General features: G+C 37.0%; 1 protein-coding gene across 1 annotated transcript in view; it reads left to right on the forward strand.

The window, feature by feature from the left end:
• LOC104623752 (pecanex-like protein 1) overlaps positions 1-21,038 on the forward strand; it is a gene marked incomplete at its 5' end in the record, with an annotated part of 35,272 nt that overhangs the window by 7,668 nt on the left and 6,566 nt on the right. Inside the window, 16 exon segments of the mRNA XM_010290925.1 lie at positions 1,394-1,486; positions 3,034-3,184; positions 5,089-5,230; positions 6,701-6,878; positions 7,285-7,393; positions 7,997-8,126; positions 9,272-9,330; positions 10,164-10,379; positions 10,798-11,051; positions 12,018-12,248; positions 13,637-13,737; positions 14,997-15,147; positions 16,922-17,152; positions 17,554-17,828; positions 19,543-19,784; positions 20,880-21,037. Of these exon segments, the coding sequence (XP_010289227.1) occupies positions 1,394-1,486; positions 3,034-3,184; positions 5,089-5,230; positions 6,701-6,878; positions 7,285-7,393; positions 7,997-8,126; positions 9,272-9,330; positions 10,164-10,379; positions 10,798-11,051; positions 12,018-12,248; positions 13,637-13,737; positions 14,997-15,147; positions 16,922-17,152; positions 17,554-17,828; positions 19,543-19,784; positions 20,880-21,037 (2,721 nt within the window).

Consider the following 21,038-nt stretch of genomic DNA (forward strand, 5'->3'; position numbering starts at 1 on the left):
ACTGTATTAACTCAGTATTTCTAGTAATTGTGAGCAAGAGCTTTGTGTGTGGTGTTCCAGCAGCAGAAAATAAAAATGGTGGAAAATGTTGTGACTTTCTTCTGGGTTTTGATGGGGTTTTTTTGTTTGTTTAAGAGCTGATGCGCTAAAGTAAATGGAACAAGTTACATACTTCGTATTTTTAGTGAATACTCACTCTAAATATTTAAAGTAGTAGAATTTAGAAAAGTAGAAAGTAGTAATATTTAAATGTTAGTCTTTTTCACACAGTGGAGCAGTAAGTAAAAAACTTTAGTACAAGTTAAACACACAAAGCTTAAGAAGGTTGAACATTCATTTAACCTTGTGTAGGGCTTGGCTGTAGGGGAGTAAACAGTATAGATGGGTTTCTCCTGCAGCAGGCACAAATGTGACAAGGTGCAATGGGTGGAAACTGCAAGTAAAGATTTAGAGCAGAGAAGCTGCAATTCTGCTAACGCTTAACAGGGGAGAATGACCATACAAACTGCAAGCTCCTTTTGAGCTCTTAAACTGTGGTGTTGGTCACCAAGGGGGCAGGAAGCTGAGGATTATATATTCTTTCTTTCGGTGTTTTTTAAATCAAGACTTACTGATTTTATAAAAATAAGTTGTATCACAAGAAGTTAAGAACTTGCAGCAATGATTGCTGTGTGTAATTATTAGGCTGATTTTAGAGTAGTTAAACCTTTAATAATTTTCTGGGCTAAAAATCTGTAAATACTGCATTTACAGAGTGGGAATGGGTCTAAACTTGGGAGACGCCGAGTTGTAGTGGCCCTAAGTACGTATTGCCCCCTTGTGACTGAGTCTGGCATTACTCGTTTCGTTTGGTTTTTGCCTGTTATCAACAGCTTGTCTTTATTTTTCAGGGGTAACAGAAAATTCAAACTCATCCCTCAGGGTCATTCCAAAGCCTATCCTTTACAATTCTGCAAAGGAGAGGGAAAAGGGTTCAAGAGCCTAGCTGTTCCATCTAGTCATTAGCTCTGTCTAGGCAGCTGTCTTCCAGAGCTCTTAATTGCCCCACAGGCTAAGCAGTTCTTAGATCATAAATGAGAAATTTGGCTGGCCCTTCCATCTCTTCTGTCAGTGCTGTAGAGGGGTCCTTATATGCCCTCACAGTCCAGAAAGAGAGAGAAGATATAATGGGTATATTAACTTCTTCTGCCCCACTTCGGGTATACATCTTTTTGCTTAACTCATTTGAACTAGTGCTTTTATCTTGTGAAATTTCTGATAACTCCAATGGAAGTAATTAATACTGGCATAATTTGAAAATCTTTAATCAGTTTCAGTGTTACTGCTGATTAAGAATCTGAAGAGGACAACCAAAGCTGGTATTTTCTAAAATTATTTTGTTTTGACTCCCCAGAGTGAACGATTGCAGTCTGACCTGATTGTGTGTATAGTCATTGGTGTACTCTATTTTGCAATTCACGTCAGTACAGTATTTACAGTTTTACAGGTAAGGTGTTCCATAGTGTCTGCCACTTGTCTTCTATATACAAATACTCTAATGTGATGTAATGTTTGTTCTGGTAGTACACCAGGTCTCTTGACAAGTTTTAAATGGTCTTTAAATATATAGTATGACAGGTACATGGCTGAAGATCTTCACATTCTGGTTTTATGTGCTCAAAAACTCCCCCTGCTCTTTCCTAGTTTCCTCTTACATTCCAGATTTTTATTTTAGTCTCTGACACAAAATGCCCTCTTTTGCTTTATCTATCTCAGTTAAATAGTATCAGGATCATTCTGGAGAAAGAAAAAAAAATGAAACTTTAAAAAAAAAAAAGTTTGATTCTTGATGAATACTCAGCAATTGCATGCTGGCGTGGCCATTTGTAGACTATAGTATAGGGGAGTACTTCTTCACTGGAATGGTTATTTAGAGGACTTCAAAGATCCTTTGAGTTTTGAATTTTTTACTTGTCAGTTTGGCTAATATTACTGCTTTGGATACTTCTAATGTGTATGTATGATAGACTTGATGATGTGGGACCAAATCCTGTGCTTGAATTTGTTTAAGTAAAGGCATTTGCCTAAAGAGTTGCAGTTACTGAATTTCATATTTTGTACTCGTGTAATGGAATCATTGGTTAGCTTACAAACAGCCTTGTTTCAGGCAAATGAAAGTTTCTTGCATATATTTTAGAGTAAATATACTTTCTGGCTGCTGCCTACAGTTAAAGTAAGAAACTAATTTTAAAAAGCATTTAGGTAGCTTCAGGTTTTCAGGTGAAGTGTCCTACTTAAGCAGGTGTACTAGGTTTTTGGGGATTTTTTTGAAGTAAGATGTATCTCCTGTTGTCTGGGTGGACTTCAGCACTCCTCCTGAATGTTGCTTTCCCCCATGTTTGAGAAACTTGGCTATATGCTCTTCACCAGTTGTATGGTTCAATAGGCTTAGGCTTCACAGAATTTTGAATCAAGAACTTATAACAAGGTAATACAATCCTAATTTTGCCATGATGTTTCTAGAAATATAGAGAAAACGTTAATGTATAGAAAATGTTACTGTGAAATCCAGTCTTCACATTAATATAGTAGTAGTTTGTGACTTCTGTGAAAGAGTTTGGTCTTGGTGGGAGGCTTCTTACCTTCTTCTCAAGAGAATATAAGATAAATGATTTGGTTTTTCTTATGCTTATACCTCCTTTTATCCAATAGATGAAAATGTAGATTTGGTTCAGCCTTTAGAGGATAATAGTTTTATCATTTGTAAAATGAAATGCAGATGGGCCAGAAGCAATGGACTATGAAGGAAGATTGGTGTGCTAATTTTACTTTAAAATACTTCACAACTTAGTGAAAATCTGTTAGATGGTTTATTCTCTCACAGGCATTTCATGTTTGATCTTAAAGTTGATAGTACACCTTCTCATGAAGAAATACATTCCCAATTTACTATTACAGGAGCACCTGCCTAGATGCTGGGAAAGGTATTACATTATTAGTGTATGATTCTGTTTATAAAATACAAACCTTAATTTCGTCTATTCTTCTTTTTAGCCTATTTTAAGTTATGTTCTTTATGCATTGGTGGGTACGGTAGGCTTTGTGACCCATTATGTTCTGCCTCAACTCCGAAAGCAACTTCCTTGGCATTGCTTTTCTCACCCGCTGCTGAAAACCAAGGAATACTATCAGTTTGAAGTCCGAAGTAAGTATTGTTCATGACACTTTTTTGAACTTGCTGTAGTTGCTGACCAACTTGTGTTACCTATTGATACATTTAATCTCTTCTATTATTCTCACCACAGCAGTATTTAATGACATCTAATGTAGAAATGTCTTAGTTTCTTAGTTTCTCAGTTCCTCATGCTTTGATTCCATGACATTTTATGTCTCTCTCAACTGATGATGGTAATATATTACATGTGGTAATGTTATCTCGGAGCAGTTCCATTAAAGCACAGTCTTTAAACTCTTAAGCTGTGAAGTTTGTGCTAGTGGTTGCCTTAATTTTTTTAAAGGTAGAATGTGTTTCACTAGGTATTTCTTCAAGATAGTAATTTTTCAAATGTTTTAGAGGATTAGGTGTGGTGAATGCTGTCGGAGACTTCATCTTGGCATGGATTTGATTCGTGATGGTATTTTTCACATGATTAACAACAGGAAGTAGTGCAAGTGGCCTACTAATGGAAAGGGACCAGTCTTGCTAGTTGATCTGCATAGACATGCACTTGTACCTTATGTTAAAGTCTACATTTCCATGAAATCTTTCCTTGGAGGCTGCAGAGAATATGAAGCTAGTTACACTGCTGATAAGTTTTCCAGTATGGATAAATGTAGCGGTAGATCGTGGCGTCTCCACTGTTGGAATGTTTTTACTGTTAACAGTGGACTTAAGAAATTTCTGTCAAAAATGGCCTAGAAAAACTGAAGCTTTTTTCCTCTTTGGTTACTTTTCAAGGTAAGACAGCGGTGAAGAGAAAGTGAGCATTCTGGTGCTTTCAGGAGCAGAGGATTATCAGCATTGATTCATGAACTTCCTACCTTTTCACTGATGTCTAAATTGTGTGCTTTTTTTCAGTGATTGAGTTTAAAGCTGGATAAATTTGAATAGTAATTGTAATATGGTGCCAAACTCTATTTAGAGGAAGAAGTGACAAGTGCAATCATATGCCTTAATTTTTTAATCTACAAAGCTAGAGAAGCTACAGTTGGTGCCCTTTTGCTGATACCTGACTTCAGGATTTCCATTTGTAGTAGTGTCTTCAGGAAAGACGAAAGCTGTATTCAGTAATGTTAAATACAAGTTTGTAGCATCTCCCAGTTTGGTCCCTGTAACTTAAAACAAATTTATGCTGTGTCAATGACTAGTTGTCCTTACGGCTTCTGTTGTAGAAAAGGCATTTCAGTTTTTGCTGTGGCTCATCTAGGCGTGTGCAGTCATTCATAGCAATGAAGAGGGGTGGACCCTTTTTCTAACCTCTTTCAAGTATACCTTTAACCCTTTATGTATGCAGCAATGTTTAACTTTTGGCATAGGCCCATCCAGCCTATTTTTCTCCTGCCTTGTAAAATAAATTTTCTCATTATCTTAATTTGTATTAATTTGAAATGTAGCAATCCTGTTTTACATATTTTGCAATTATTGTAGAAATATAAGAAGTTCTTAATTCTCAGAAATTTATGTTGTCAGGTTATATACGCTCCTCTACATTGTAGAGTTGTAAACAAAAAATCTTTTGGTTCCCGTATGGTTGGAAAACATCCTTTTGCGTGAGATAAAATGTGCAATGTCAAACAGCTTCATCAGTATGAATGTTGAAATTATTGAAGAGGTGTCAACCCAGTTTGTTTCCTGCCATGTGCAGTAAGCAAGTAGCTTGCAGAGTGTTATATTACAATACACTTTGTATAGAAGCATAACAGTGCAAAAACTCTACTGGGGCTACTGACAGCACCTTAAAGGCACTTTAATTTGGTTATATGAAACTATGAAAGTGCAGTATAAGAATACAGCTAGTGTTTGGCTCCACAAATTACTTGGATCGAGAATCTTTATTCTGTTTGATTTGATAGTGCGATCTGATTTCTTTTTTTAATATATCTTGATAGATGCTGCACATGTTATGTGGTTTGAGAAACTTCACATTTGGCTCCTTTTTGTAGAGAAGAATGTTATCTATCCACTGATAGTCCTCAACGAGCTTAGTAGCAGCGCTAAAAATATTGCTAGTCCAAAGAAACTGGATACTGAGTAAGTAGACAAGGCTATCAAGTAATCTGTGTATGTCTACTATAGTGGGAAACTAAATAGTGAGTTCTGGTCTCAATGGGAAGACAGTTAATGCTATCGCCTTAAAACTAAGGCAAGGAATAAAGTTTTTATTTATTTGAAAACTCTTATAGAATCAAGTCGTCTTGCCTGGAAGGGTGTTGTGGGCTTGTGGGCTAGGAACCCACACAAAGATAAATCATTCAATTCATAGCATATACTGTAAAAATTGCAGGTTGCAGAATTATCTAGTAGTGTGATATCAGAATTTCCCTGTTGATCTTCAGAGTCTGTAGTATGATTAACCGGATTGCAAGTTCAAGATAGTGACGATATGTTCCAGTATTTTGTCAGGTGTAAACTTAAGACTTTGTGTAATGTTCTCTGAGTTGATGTCCCAGCTTGCAGTCCCTCTACAGCTTTCTGCTCTGATCAGGGAATTCCCCAGCCATTCCAGCCCTTAAGTGTAATCTGTATCCAGATGTACTTGCACACTGCCTCTTAAATTGAGCCTCAGTGATAATCCGTTGAGCAGTGTATCTGTGTGTCTCAGCAAATGAGAGTTAGTAACAGGCCCTGCATTTTTTGCTTCCAAGAACAGTGACCAAGTGGCTTTTTGGAGTTGAAGTTCTACAGATTTGGAACAGAATTGTTGTAGAGAAAATAAACCTTGAAACATAATGGAATATGGGTGGGGGGGTGTGGTAGTGTAGATTTGGGGCGGGGGAAGGGTGTAGGTTTGATTGTTGGGGTTTTTTTTGTTGTTGTTTTGTTTGGTGTGGGGTTTTTTTTAAGTTTAATAATCCCTTGTTCTTGCAAGTTCTTGTTTTGCATTTATTACTCTTGTCACTACAAGACCTTTGGGATGAATATTGCCATTACATTACTTTAACATTGTTTTTACAACCCTTGGATCTGTCAGTTTCTATCTCTGAAAAAGAATATCACTCTAAATTTATCATTAAGTTATGGTTCCCCCAATATAAGGTAGAGCAGTATAGTCATGCAGGAAATAATGGTAATCCAGTGTTCATTAAGATCCTTCTGCTGATTAATCTAGAGCACTTCTAGCATTTTTGCATCTCAATATTTATAACCTAAATTAAAGACCCGGTTTCTGTTCAGAGTACAAGGGTATTTCACTTCTGATTTTTGGAAAAAAAAAAAAAAAAAAGTTTTTTTAGCGAGACTCTTACAAACAACACTAATCTTTGAGAATACTGATAGAAAGACTTGAATAGTAACCTTTAAAAAAAAACAACACTGAAGTCTTTGAAAAAAAAAAAAAACAAACCCAAAACAAACCACACCCACCCCCCAAAAAACTCCAAAAGTAAACCCAGATCTAAACTTTGAGTTTGAAGAGGTTCCGTGACGGCAACAATTTAGGTGATCTTTAAACACATTTTGGACAGCAGATAAGTAACTGTTTTGTGTGAATTTCTTATACAGGTTGGGTGCTTTAATGATCACAATAGCTGGCTTGAAGTTACTGCGTTCATCATTCAGTAGCCCAACGTGCCAGTATGTCACTGTTATTTTCACAGTGCTCTTCTTTACTTTTGATTACAAAAGTTTTACTGAGACCATGCTGCTAGATCTCTTCTTCATGTCCATACTCTTCAGCAAGGTAATTTTAACTCTCTATTTCTAGGTGTTTTAGGTCATCCAAAAGAGAAAACAGTCCTAACTGATAGGTAATCTTCCAGATCATCAGTCCTATTGGTGCTGTAATCAATATGCTATAAGACAGCTAAGACGTTTCCTTCCCAAAGCACTTATATTTGCTTGATAAAGCATTATATAACTTTCTAAACATCTCAGGAGCTTCTGTTAGTAGAACAATGAAGTGCATACTATGTTACTTGCTTCATTAGTACATCCTTTTTGTAATTTTCAAGGCTTCTGGTAGATCAGTAAGAACTTTAGGGTGACCAGTACATTCCTCAGGATATTTGTGTACTGCAAAGCATGTTGATTCTCAGCCAAATCACTAAATGTTTCTTCTTTTTTTTTTTTTTTTTTTCTTCCTGTAGCTTTGGGAACTCTTTTATAAATTGAGATTTGTATATACCTACATTGCTCCCTGGCAGATCACATGGGGATCTGCCTTCCATGCTTTTGCCCAGCCCTTTGCTGTGCCACGTATCCTTTGAAAATGCAGACTTTTTCCTGAAGTTGTGTACTTACAAATTCTGAATGTTGCATTATAATGGCTTATGTATTATGTGCTAAATCTACAGAATGAGAAGGTTTGTCTAGTGAGTATGGAAAAATTGTGCACACTTTCTCCCTTGCTACGATGCTATGAATTATACAGTAGGAATAGAATTCTGACATAAAAGAAACATGGAGTGGGAGTTACTTAATTCTGAAAATGACACTGCTTTTCTTGTGACAGTCATTCCCTTTTTCAAGAGTCATCAACTATTGTTTTAGTTCTTGAGCTTTGCATTTTAAGCTTCTGTAGACTGGTTTGAATGGAGTGTTGAGTTAGGATTCTTTGTAGAATTTTGAGAAGGAGAATGAGCACCATGTGTAGTGCCAAAGTTTCACCTATTTCTGTTTTTAAAAACAAAAAGTAATCCTGTTATTGCTGGAGATACTGTAAAGATACTTTGCTGCATAAAAATTCTTAGAGATCTTGTTTTGCTCTTAATTACTGTTGCTCTCTATTTCAGGTACTATCACAGAAACTTGAAAAAAAGTAGTTGTTTCTTCGCTTTCCTTAATTCTGTTATCCTACAGATTCTGCAATGTTGTTTGTCCAAGCAGCTGTGTCAGCTTTCTTCTCTACTCCACTGAACCCTTTTCTGGGAAGTGCAATATTCATCACTTCATACGCCAGGCCTGTCAAATTCTGGGAAAGAGACTACAAGTAGGTGAAATAAGACCTTTAAAGTTTGTGGCCTTTGTTTTCCATAATGTAACTCTGGTTAAATGTGTTGGTTTGGGGTTTTGGTGTGGGGTTGTGGTTTTTTTTTCTTCCAAGTGCTGCTACTTTTTTTTCCTCAGCGAAAAATAGTTTATAGCACTGAGAGTTTTCAATGAACTTGTTTCTGAAATACTGTAGCAGCTCTTTTTTTTTTTTTTAAATACTAGTAACATGTGTTTTAGCCTCTTTAGTTCTGAGACCAGAACTTCAAATTTAGTAATTTCTACTTAGAGCTATGCTCCTGGTATTTTTTTTAAAGATCAAAGTTATAGTATTGTGAAGTGCCATTTTAATCAGAAAGTGAATTTATGTACAAAAAGGTTTTGGGGGGCAGTTCATAACTGTATTTGGCCTGTATTCATTATTGCTCATTTCACAGCTAAAACTGGCTAACCTCAATATTAAAATCTTTAAAGTAAATCTTTTTGATGAAGGTGGGATCAGTAGTAAAAAACTGTTCATGTCAGATTATACCTCCCTCATTTTAGTTCTCTGAAGTCCATTATTGTTGCTGGAGTATCAGACCAGTGAAATGTTAAACAGCATAGGGCAGGATGAGCCGATAGTTCTGACATTTATGGAGAATTAATTTTTCATTTCATTCTTTTATTGCCTTTTTTCCCTTCTGGCAGTAGAACAGTTTAAATATGATCTTCCAAATCTTGTGCTAAAGAGTTTAGGTTGTAACTTCAGCCAATGAAATAACTTTCTGAAAATTGCCCTTTCAATAAAACCTACTGGAATGTTAGCTGTGCCGACTTAATTGTTTTTAAGTTTGTCTCATCTAAAGCTTTATGATATCTATCTAAGAAAATATATACACTTATATTTAAAGCTAAAGATTATTCTAGGGCTACCTAGTGTGGACAAAATTTATTAGGTATTCGTTTATAATGCTATTATAGGTGGAAAATACTTTTATGTGCAGAGCAGCAAATTTGCATTTAAAATTATGTTAAAATAACTTTTTGAAACTATTTCAGTGGGAATATTTTTTAACAATTTTTATTCTATTAGTAGTTTCTTCCCTTAGATTTCCTTACAGTAATGCATTTTGCGTTAAGTATGCTTTATTTTATTATTTTCAGCACAAAGCGAGTGGATCATTCAAATACAAGACTGGCTTCACAGCTTGATCGAAATCCAGGTATCTTTTCTAGTCTGATTTGGGTTTTTTTTTTTTGTGGGTTTTGTTTTTGTGTTTTTTTTAATTTTTGTTTTGGTTTTGGTTTGTGGGTTGGGGGGGAGGTAGGTGTGGTAGTGTTTGGGAGGGGGGTGGTTGGGCTTTTCCTTGGTGGTTTTGGTTTTTGGTTGGTTGGTTGATTGGGGGGGAGAGTTGATAGTGGTGATTTTCAAATGTAAACGGTTTTTACAGGATTTTTGTAGGATTCATGATCACTTTGCCCTCTGATCTTCTCCAACCCCACCCAACCCTTCTGTTGTTCTGTCTGCTGTTATTTTTTCCTGTCATCTCTCTCTTGCTTTATTCTTTAGACTCTTCTGTAAGTTTTTTGTGTTTCCCCCTTACCTTTATGTGTCTGCTTTACTTCTTTATTTATATTTGTAGTATGCATTAAGCTGTTTTGCTTTTTATTATTGAGTAATTAATAAAAGCCAAATGTTATTTGAGGGTGTCTCAATGTCATGGTGATGGGACCAGTACAACAGTCATTACTGAGATATTTGTATGCTCATTTGCTTTTGCACTTTATTATGTGGGATAGATTGATGGGAGATGCATGACTGGAACTGAAGGAATAATTTGGAAAACAGAGGACTGATTAAGGGAAAAAAATACTAAATGTCACTTAGCATTCATTAGAGTAGTTGTACTTTAAAAAAGGGAGGTATATGGTATGGAGAACAACCTTGAAACAATGTTGCTGTTAAAAGTGTAGGATTCAGTGTGAAGTTATAATTGACATTCAAGCTTGATGTTTTTCTGCAGATTCAAATAACCCAAATCCAATCTTCCTGCAGGTTCAGATGATAACAACCTGAATTCAATTTTCTATGAACATTTAACCCGTTCCCTTCAGCACAGCCTCTGTGGTGACTTGTTGTTGGGTCGGTGGGGAAACTATAGTACTGGAGACTGCTTCATCCTAGCCTCTGACTACCTCAATGCACTAGTACACCTTATAGAGATAGGAAATGGCTTGGTCACCTTCCAGCTGAGGGGGCTTGAATTCAGAGGTGAGTGTGTTACACTTCCTTAACTGCCTGTACTAAAAAGTGGACTTTAGCTTGGAAAACTTCTAATTATTTTCAGTTCCATCCTGTAAACTAATAACTTTGAAAAGGGGCTGCAGGCCTCTTTATGCCCCTGTCACTTGTGAGGAAAACTAGCTTGCTCTAGCAGAGTTGATGCTAAGTCTTTCTTTTTCCATTTTAGTGCAACATGGCTACCATAATTGATTCTTAGAGATACTGAACCAAAATGTGATCTTAGACTGCTAAATTAAGCTATCCAAATCTTTTGTGTTCATTGGCAGATAGTTCACTTGGTGTTACAGAAATGTAATTGGAGATTGGTTGGATTCTAAACACAAATGAACGTTAAAGCAATCATAAAGTGTTCAACTCTTTCTTCTTTTCTCTATTTTCTCTTAAGGAACTTACTGTCAGCAACGAGAAGTAGAGGCCATCACTGAAGGTGTAGAGGAAGATGAAGGTTTTTGTTGCTGTGAACCAGGCCACCTTCCTCACATGCTTTCCTTTAATGCCGCCTTTGGGCAACGTTGGCTGGCTTGGGAAGTGCTTGTGACAAAGTATGTTCTGGAGGGTTATAGCATCACTGACAATAGTGCGGCTTCCATGCTTCAAGTCTTTGATCTCCGGAAAATTCTCACCACTTACTATGTGAAGGTATGATTCAGATCAGTAGAACCCTTGTGGCGGGGAGGTAGACTGGATTACATCTGGGAACTGCTTAATGTTTTGAATGTCTAATATCTTTCATATGAGGATCATAGAATGTGATACAAATTATAGATGTACGAACACCTTCATCAAAGAAGGACACAGTTTGCTGTGCTGATGATTACTCAATGCTCTGGTGCATGAGCAGGATAATGACCCTGTAGTCCAGAACAGAGAGAGGACACTGTCTAGCTGAACCTGGAGTAGAAACTCGAAAGCTGTTACCCAAATGTAATAGCTGTGCTGTAAATGAAAAGTTAAATAGTGTGTTTCTCTTGGAGAAAGCCAAGCTGCTTTGGTGTTTAAACGCTGTCCAAACCTGTCTTTGTGGTTTTTTTTCTATTTTTTGTTCATTTTTAAAAAGTCATGCAGTTGTAAGAGGACTCTAGGCCTCAGATCTCTTCAGATAATCAAGATCTTTCATAAGCTACCCTCTTTCAGAGAGCTGAAAACCTTCAGCTTGAAATATTTCTAAGATACTTAAACACATACAAGTTGATGTGTTGGTTCCCCACCCACTCACCCACATGGGTGTTAAACTGTCTTGTCTTTTATTTAGCATTTGAATTTTTTAGAAATTAAACATCTAAGCCTCCATGCTACCTAGAGAAATATTCCTATGTATTTGTTTTTCTGCAAAATTACAGTGAGAGTCCTGTCCCATCCTTTTTTTTCTTTCCTTATTCCTTCAGTGCATGCTTCAGAAAGCTTGACAGTCTGAAAAATATGCCTGTAGAGAAACCTGTGTTGTGTTTTCTGTGCAAATTTGTTGTATCTTGTGAGCTAAATAAATGCTACTGTGTATCAGCTTTGTTCATTACCAGGAAAGTAATGCAACTGAATTGGAACAATTGAAATAGCTGACTTTTTAATTGCAATACTGACTCATACTATTTCCTACTACTGTTTCAGGGAATCATCTACTATGTCACAACATCCCCTAAGCTAGAGGAATGGTTAGCTAATGAGACAATGCAGGAAGGACTGCGGTTGTGCACAGACCGCAATTATGTTGATGTAGACCCCACATTTAACCCCAATATTGATGAGGATTATGACCACCGTCTAGCAGGGATCTCGAGAGAGAGTTTCTGTCTGATATATTTGAACTGGATAGAATATTGCTGCTCTCGAAGAGAAAAGGTAAGTATGAACGTGTGAGGAAAGCCATTTGCTATTCTAGGATGGTCTCTTTTTTTCCCCCTGTTGGTTTGACTTGCAGGCTGGTTTAATATTGATTTTTAAAATAAAGATTTATAATTGAAATAATAATTTATAGTTTGCTGGTTTTGATCTTCTGCTCTTGAGATGTGAATTTAAATAAATTCTGTAAGTAGTGTGTGATTTAACCTGTTCATTAATGAATTTTCATTTACCAGCTCAAATGAATCAGTTGAATCTTAGTCAGGCATTTATCTACACACAAAAGGATATGTTTAAAGAATTGATGTTTTGTACTTAGATGTCAGTGTTTACAAACTAACCCTGACTTAAACAAAAACCCCACAAAACCAAATACCTGTTGCCAGCTTGTAAGACTGACTGCTTCTTTCTTAGTGGTCATACTATACCATTCCTTTGGACCACTGGAATTGTTGGCTTGTTAAAATGATCATCCTGTATTCAACCCTTTTTCTCTCTCCAAATCCTTCCATCTTTTAAATAGAAACATCAGTATGTTTGTAGAGGAATGCCTTGACTTTTTACTGTTCACCAAGAAAACCTGTATGTGGTCTAGTGAAAGTAGCATTGCCTTTGAGAATAAGCGTAAATTGGTTGAGATTAAAGGGACAGAAATATAATTGAAGTTTATGTGTTTAATGAAGGATCTGAGTTCAGCTTTATTTTGGAGGTAAAAGATTAATTAGAAGCCCATTAACGGGTGTAAAGATTTAAAGAGGTCTGCAGTTCAATGACAAACAACAGCTGAAAAAAATTGTTTCCCTCCCAAGTCTCAATCTTATGAAATATTTTTGCATAGGTATTGATAATTGGGTTTAATCACTTAAATGAATGATACTATTATCTAGGGCATTGTATATCCTATACAGCTACTACTGGCCTTGAGCCGAGGGCAAGTTTCCCCTGAATAAAGCTGTAGTCCAGGGAAGTTTTCAGTTAACTCAGCATTACATACTTGTAACCAGTAAGTGAGAATCCACTTTACTGACTAAAAATATTTTCGTCTTAACCCTGTAATCTTGCGAATGAACAGTTTGCACACAAGATACACAGTATCCATGAGGACTGTTGCATGCATCTGTTCAGCTTACAACTTGTCTTATTTCAAGTATAGTGTGTATGTGTCTGCCTTTACAAGTACTCTACATACTTGCAAAACTTTTTAAAAAAAGAATTCCTATTGAAAGTTTGAGCAAGAATAACTGATGTGGAAGGTATATACACGCACTTGAGCTTGTGTGCCTTTGTACGTGTTTGGGTCTTTTTACTCCTTCTGGCAGAACATTTTTCTGTGACAGTTTCTTTGCCCCATTCACATGACTATTCCTTTTTTCTTTTGCTACTACAAGCCACTGGATTCAAGTAAGGACTCGCCCCTGGTGACGTTGTGTTATGGACTGTGTGTTCTAGGGCGGAGAGCATTGGGAACAGCTTCACATCACATGTCTAGGTAATAAAATACTGTTCTTGTAAGCTTCCCTTCCTCAAAATCCCTCAGGATTCCTAGGTTAGGTATTAGGTGACTCCCCCTTCATAAAAGGAACAGACACTTAAGTCATCTTTCCTTAAACTGGACAGATAAGCTGTGTAACCTGTCTTTGTTGTAACAGCCAGCGAAACATAACCAAAGAACAGCAAATGCGGGAGAACTTGAATTTGAGCACTTTATCAAATGCAAGGTGGGAATTCTGGTGTGGGTAAGCACCAGTGATAACTGATGAAAAAAAACGAGAACTGGTTGACTTTTAAAAGTAAGCTCCATTTTCTGCTCCAAGTATGTGCCCTATATGGAAATAGGAGGAAGAGGAGGACAGCTTCTTAGAACACACATGTCTTGATGAAAGCCAGATCAGACTGTTGTGATAAGTTTCACAGTTTAGCTGGCTCTGTGGCAAGCTGTTGTGTTTTGTACAAATCTCCTTCAGCTCAACTCTGTCATCACATGGCAATCTTTCTTGCAGACTGACAGCCTCAATTTACTTTAGAAAGCCAATGTAAAATATAGTTGCATGTTTCAGGAAATCACAAGGTAGTGGCTTAAAAAGGAACTAAAAAGAGGCATAATCAGATGTGGAAGCTCTTGGTCAGCTGGGTGCCAACTGTAAAATATGTTATACTTCACTTTCACAGAAACTGTTGACTAACTCTTCTAAGTACCAGCCAGTTTTCCCCTGAAGGTCTTGCAGATATGCAGTCACAAAAGTGGTCAGAGCATATTTGATTTTTCACTCTTAACATTAGCTTATTAAAAGGAAATTATGCCTTTTAAGCATGAGGAAATTGTCAAGATTTTTATTCTGTACTAAAGTATACACAAATGAAGTTACATATCTTCCTTAACTGGTCCATAGTGGTGTTATATTCCCTGAAAAATTTTCTCTTTAAAAATCTTCAGAAAAGTCAGGCATTCCTCACAGAGTTCCTGTTTGCTTTAGTTTGTGTAAATAGTCTGTTGCATGTATGGTTTATTTGTTACCTGGTCAGCGCACATAAATATTTAGTGACCAAGCTTTGCTTACACACACATCCTTACTCATATGTTCTCTTCTCCCTGTCTTACCCTGTAAGTTGTTTTTATAGAGAAGAATTGTGTGCCTTTCCATACAGCTCAGTGTTTTCTGCTCTTGTCAGTGATGATAATTGGACATGTTTGTATTTCTGTTAATATTTGGGCTGTTTCCTTAATATTTTTTTCCCCCCCCTCAACAGTAATCTGGAATCCTTCTTGTACGGCCTACATGCCCTATTTAAAGGTGACTTCCGTATATCTTCAATTAGAGATGAATGGATCTTTGCTGACATGGAATTGCTGAGGAAAGTAGTGGTTCCTGGAATACGGATGTCACTTAAGCTACATCAGGTGAGAGAGAACACAGGAAGAGGTGTCCAATTCTTTTTATTTCTATGCGTTTGTTCTTTCAAAAATAAGTGGCTGGGAGAGAGAAAAAAGAGGAAGAGAATAAAAGGGCATGTGAAAGAGATGGACAACTGGAAATGAGGGAGTATCATGTCTTGCCCTTTGTTTTATTATAGCTCATCTGGAAGGTGATGTAGAAGAAAAGGGAATGCAGTTTGTGCTCAGAGTTTGAAAATTACATCAAATGTAGATCAGAGAACATGTTAAGCCCTGTTTCATATCCATCTAGAGATAATTCCCTTATGAACATCCTCTCTGATATTTTCTCTACCTCTTCCCCTCCCCACATATATGTAATTGGCTTAAAAAGTTACCATGCCAGTCAAGTCTGCACAGCCCTCTCCAGCTGTCCAATGGGAGTTGTTTCTCTTTGTTCTTTTTTCTTTGAAGTGTAATAACAGACACCTTAGTGTTCCTCACTGATGCCCTCAGTAAACTTTCTGGTGAGAATGAGAAGGTTGCTTTTCAGTAAGCTGAAATTGGGGTTGATCTTTATGGTGAAGTGAGGGTGAAGATGAACGATCTTGACACGTCTATTGTGTCATGAATGATCTCTAGCACGTCTGTTAACTAAGCTCAGCAAGTACAGAAAGCACATACTGAGTGATAAGCACTCTGTGAGGAGGAAAAGTATTGGTACTGTAGAAGAACAGGTTACTTGAAAATCATAGTAAGTAGACAAATCTTAGTTGCACTTTTAAAATAATAAAGTTTAATTTTTTGTTTTCATTGTGGAGTCTAGAAGTCCCTCAAAGCTCCCAGTGATTGAATCAACTCCGTCATGTAACACAAACTCCCTGAATTTAGCAGAATGCATGTAAGTGTTAGGAGTACATGTAGCAAAGTAGAATAATTACAAGATCATTGTTGAAACCAGTAGAAGTACCGTTTCAGCAATTCTGAAGTGTTCTCAGTATATTTGGGTTACTGTGCAGAATGGGCTTGAATTAAGTCAGAGAATGAGAAGTGAGAAAAGTACAAATATCTCTAACAGTAGGAGAATTTTTTTCCTGAACATTATTGTGTTAATCTATAAAGGGCGATTTTATTCACTTGAAGTGCAATAGCATATTGAGGCTTCAGCCAGTCTTGGGGATTTAGCTATTAACCACTACCCTTTTTAACCAGAAAGTAATGTGACCTGATACTGAATTGTACTTGTGAATTTTGTGGTTTTATTTGACTGGCAGTAATGTAAGTTGTATGATAGTATCTGATGTTGAAATAGTCTATCATCAAGTATTAATATGAACTTTTTAATAGAAAATACAGATAAACCCTACTGTTTTTCTGCTTATTGCTATTATCATCTAATACAGTCTCAGTGAATAATCAATGCTTTATTTAAGTGTCTTTTACAGTTGCAGACTTGTGTATAAGCAAAGAAGCTAAAACTGAAATGCTTCTTCAGGCAATATAGATACAAACCTAGTGTAAAATTCAACTAGAAATTTACTTGAATCAATAACAGGCAGGTCCTTCTAATCATTTTGTTTTAAAATCAGAACAGGAAGCAAACACAAGCAAACAGAACTAATCTGTAGCAAAAGAGGTCATCTTTAACAATGTTCTTTAGTAGGTATGTAATACTTCTGATGTTTAACTTTGTGCAATGCAGTGAGCTACTCGCGTTTGAGGCGTGAAATGTTTTATTTTTATCTGTAGTTATATCTGAAATGTTAATCATATCTTACTGAACATGTGTTCTTGGAAACAGGATCACTTCACTTCTCCAGATGAATATGATGATCCTTCTGTACTTTATGAAGCCATAACAACCCATGAAGAAAACCTAGTTATAGCACATGAAGGGGACCCTGCTTGGCGGAGTGCAGTTCTTTCCAATTCTCCCTCCCTCCTTGCTCTGCGTCACGTGATGGATGATGGCACCAATGAATATAAAATCATTATGCTGAATAAGCGTTATCTCAGTTTCAGGGTCATTAAAGTAAGCTTTGTGCACATTCCACGATGTGACAGTATGTTGTAGTATATTTTAATAACTATACCAAACTGCTACTTCAACTCAAATCATTACTTTTTTGTTACTGCTCTGTCATTGCTAGGGCTGCTTCTTCTCATATAGTGGAATTATTTAATCAGAAAATCAGTTGGTGACTTAAAATATCTTATTTCTCATCCCGTTCTTAAATTTGCTTTATTCTTGCTGTTGGAGCCTATGTCCATAAGTTCATCCTTTTAAAGTAGTGAATATGAATGCTTACAGTTCTGCAGTGCAGTGTTACATATATTTGTGAAGGCCTAGGTATAGCAAAGCAGTCTTCACAGACTCTGTTTCACTTTCTGACACAGCCTTTCTACTTGGCTTCTGTCCGTCATCTTTTGCAGGTGAATAAGGAGTGTGTGCGTGGTCTGTGGGCAGGACAACAACAGGAGCTTGTCTTCCTGCGTAATCGTAATCCAGAAAGGGGAAGTATCCAAAATGCAAAACAAGCTCTGAGGAACATGATCAACTCCTCTTGTGACCAGCCAATTGGATACCCAATCTACGTCTCACCTTTGACTACTTCCTATTCAGATAGTCATGAACAGCTTAAGGAGATACTCGGGGGAGCTATCAGCTTAGGAAACATCAGAAACTTCATAGTGTCTACATGGCACAGGTGAGCTGAGGAATTGAGTTCTCGTTAGTATGTGTTCATGCTCTCATATTCTGTTAATTAGTCTCATACATGCCCAATGTGACATAATACTCAGTCACAATAAATAAGCCGAGACTTTTATTTCAGGCACAGCTGTACCATATGGCAACTGCTTTGGTACAGGATTAATCTTCAAGGCATATAAGTAATAAGCCACAAACTATGTAAATGACAGCTCAAAAAACAGGACAGAAAGTCTAGATGCAAGAACTACAACTTCAGTTCTGATGTCAGGTCTGATAATGAGAATGCAACTTTTCTATTATTGTTTTCATAACTGTCACTTTTGCAGTCTATAATACCATCCTTACAGAATCAGGACTATTTGGTAGTGTTCCTGTCTGACAAACATTTAGCATGCGAGTGCCTCTAGTAATGTTAAGGTATGCTCATACGTAGTAACTCAAGCTTTAGCTGTTGTTCAGAATTTCTCGAGAGCTTATAAATACACTCTGTGTCAGAGCCAGAATAAGTAACTGGACTGATAATGTAATCCTCCTTCCACATGACCCCTCGGTAACCCAATACAAACTCTTGCTGTGCTGTGTTTTATAGGCCGTGAGAACTTTTACTGCACTTCTGGCCCCTTATGACTGTGGCTCCGAAAGCAACAGTGGCAGCTGTGTGTGGCATTCAGAAATGTGTGTCCCAGTTCTTACCAGTTCCAGGAGCTGGTGCCATAGTTGGAACAGTCCTGTAGATGTTCTGATGGTCACATTTACACTTAGGCATCTACAGCACATCAAAATGGAACATGCTGCTTCACCCCAGAATATGCCACACTTAGACAGTCTGTGGTGTTTGTCTTCTGTCGCCATCTGCTTGTCCGACATGTGGATAGAATAACAGGTGAAAGTATGATACAGAACAGTGTTTGGATCCAAGCTGCGAATGCTTTGGGATTCTGGATCCCAGGGGCAAATAAAATTGGAAAGGAGTGCTCAGTGTATTTGAGTGCGACAGAAGGAAAAGAATAATAAAAGTAGGAACTGAAGGGAGGAGGAGTGCGCTGTGGTTTTTGTGTCCGTCTGAAGTTTGTTAATGCAAACAATGTGGTGAAAAGCCTGTATGTACATTGGAAAACGTTGGCTGGTCTACTCTCTGAACGTTCAAAATTCACACGAGAATTTGTGATTCAAATAATTGCAGTAAGTGCCTCTAACAACTGTGAGTACATTACTACAGGTAACAAGAAACCAAATACATAAAAAAGAAAAAACGCCCCGAAAAAACAACATACGTTCTTCTCCTGCTTGTCTGAATAGACCAAGATTTTGCAGTATAAGGATACACACAACTGGTGTGTTAAGGAGCATAAATTTTACTAAACTGTTACAAAATAACGAGGATGTTCTACCAGCATTTTATATTTAGAATTTTATTGCTTTATTGTATTTCAGAGGTGGCTTGATTTTTAAAAACTATTTTATATTAACATTTGGCTTATCATAAATAAGTCTTACTTGAATAGCTGTCATAAAGAAAATTGCAGTCTCTTAGAAAGCAGTATTTATACTTGTAAAGCATATTCTGAGAAAAATAGAGTCAAGTTTTATCTGATTTTAGGGAATGCTGTGGATTGTGCTGAGTAAAGCCTTTTGCTTGTCATCATAAGGCATTTCTTAGAATCCTGATTGAGGCCTGACTTAATGTGTCAATTGCATTATGTTTTCAGACTAAGGAAAGGTTGTGGAGCTGGCTGCAATAGTGGTGGAAATATTGAAGATTCAGACGCTGGAGGTGGAGCTTCTTGCACAAGTAACAATGCAACTATCAATGAGTCGCAGAGCAGCATGTCGCAAGGAGGAGGGAATGCAACTACAGGGCAGGGACCTGGGGCAGTACAGCACCCTCCTGTTGCAGCTCATCCCACAACTCTTCCTGCAGCTCATCCACCAAGTCATCCCTCCACTCTGGGTAAAGTTAAAATAAAACAAAGCAATGCTTTTATCCAAGTACAATTCTATACCCAGAACTGCCCTTTCAGCTCTCTGGATCAGGCTTAAGTTAAAAGAAAAAGCAAGCAAAAGTGACTTGATTATGTGGTGTTAACACCTGCTGGATTCATCTAAACTACAGTGCTGTTTTATGTAATGCAAGGTTCCCAAACAGATTTGAGCAATAGCGGTATTAGTTGTGCTACAAAATAGATGAAGTAACTGTTTATAATACACTTCTACAGATTGAATCTTTTCTGTCACATTGTCTGCAAATACTAAACTTGGAATTTTTTGTTAATGTCTTTTATAGTTCTTATTTATACAGTGGAATGGATTCTCTATTTCCATAGTATTTTAGCTGAATCCTATCCAAGAGTCCATAGTGCTTTGTAGTTAGGAAAGTGATAAACTGCAATTCCTGTTTTTCAGTTCACAAGCATTGATGTCACTGCTTTTACTATACTAAATACTTGGAGATACCTCTCCACAGCTGATAAACCTACTTAAGTTGTGTTTAAAAAAAAAAAAAAGTATTTAACTACATACACTTTTATACTCCTGCTGAGTAAAGGCAGTGTTTGGAAAGGTTTTTCTCAGCTTTACTGTTTAACTGCATTAAATTTTTCTGAATTTGTTTAAAAACAGCTTTTGCTCTAACGAATTTTCTGACTCAATCTTTGAACATCTAGTTAATCATATTAAGAAAGAATATTTAGTATTTTGAAACATGGACATCTTTACCTGCCTTAATGCCTTAAGTGTTAATATTAAGAAAAAAATTGTTAATGTGGAAAGACCAAGGCTGAAGCGTTTTTCAAGCTACTTGTCTTGGAGGGATTGTGAATTGAACAGAATATGAAGTTCCAAGATAAGATGAATGGAATGTATTCAAATGCGCTGCTATATGAAATGCAAGAGATCTCTCTATAAGAGATCTGCAATATAGCTGCTTCAAGTTGTTGATTAGATCCATCAGTTTTGTATCCGAGAGCTAAAACATTTGTGTGTGAGCAATCTAATGTGTGTGGGAGGCTTTATCAAACTCTCCTGATTTTGTATCTTTTACTTTTAGGCACGAGTCACAGCTCTCACTCTGTGCAGTCAAGCCTTGTCAGACATTCCCCTGCCCGTGCCTCAGTAGCTAGCCATTCATCCTATTGCTACGGCAGTCGTCATTCATCTCTTCGCACATCCACAACAGGCTTTGTGCCTTGTCGACGGTCTTCCACAA

Source organism: Phaethon lepturus, unplaced genomic scaffold (assembly GCF_000687285.1).
Source record: "Phaethon lepturus isolate BGI_N335 unplaced genomic scaffold, ASM68728v1 scaffold21847, whole genome shotgun sequence".
Classification (NCBI taxonomy): domain Eukaryota; kingdom Metazoa; phylum Chordata; class Aves; order Phaethontiformes; family Phaethontidae; genus Phaethon; species Phaethon lepturus.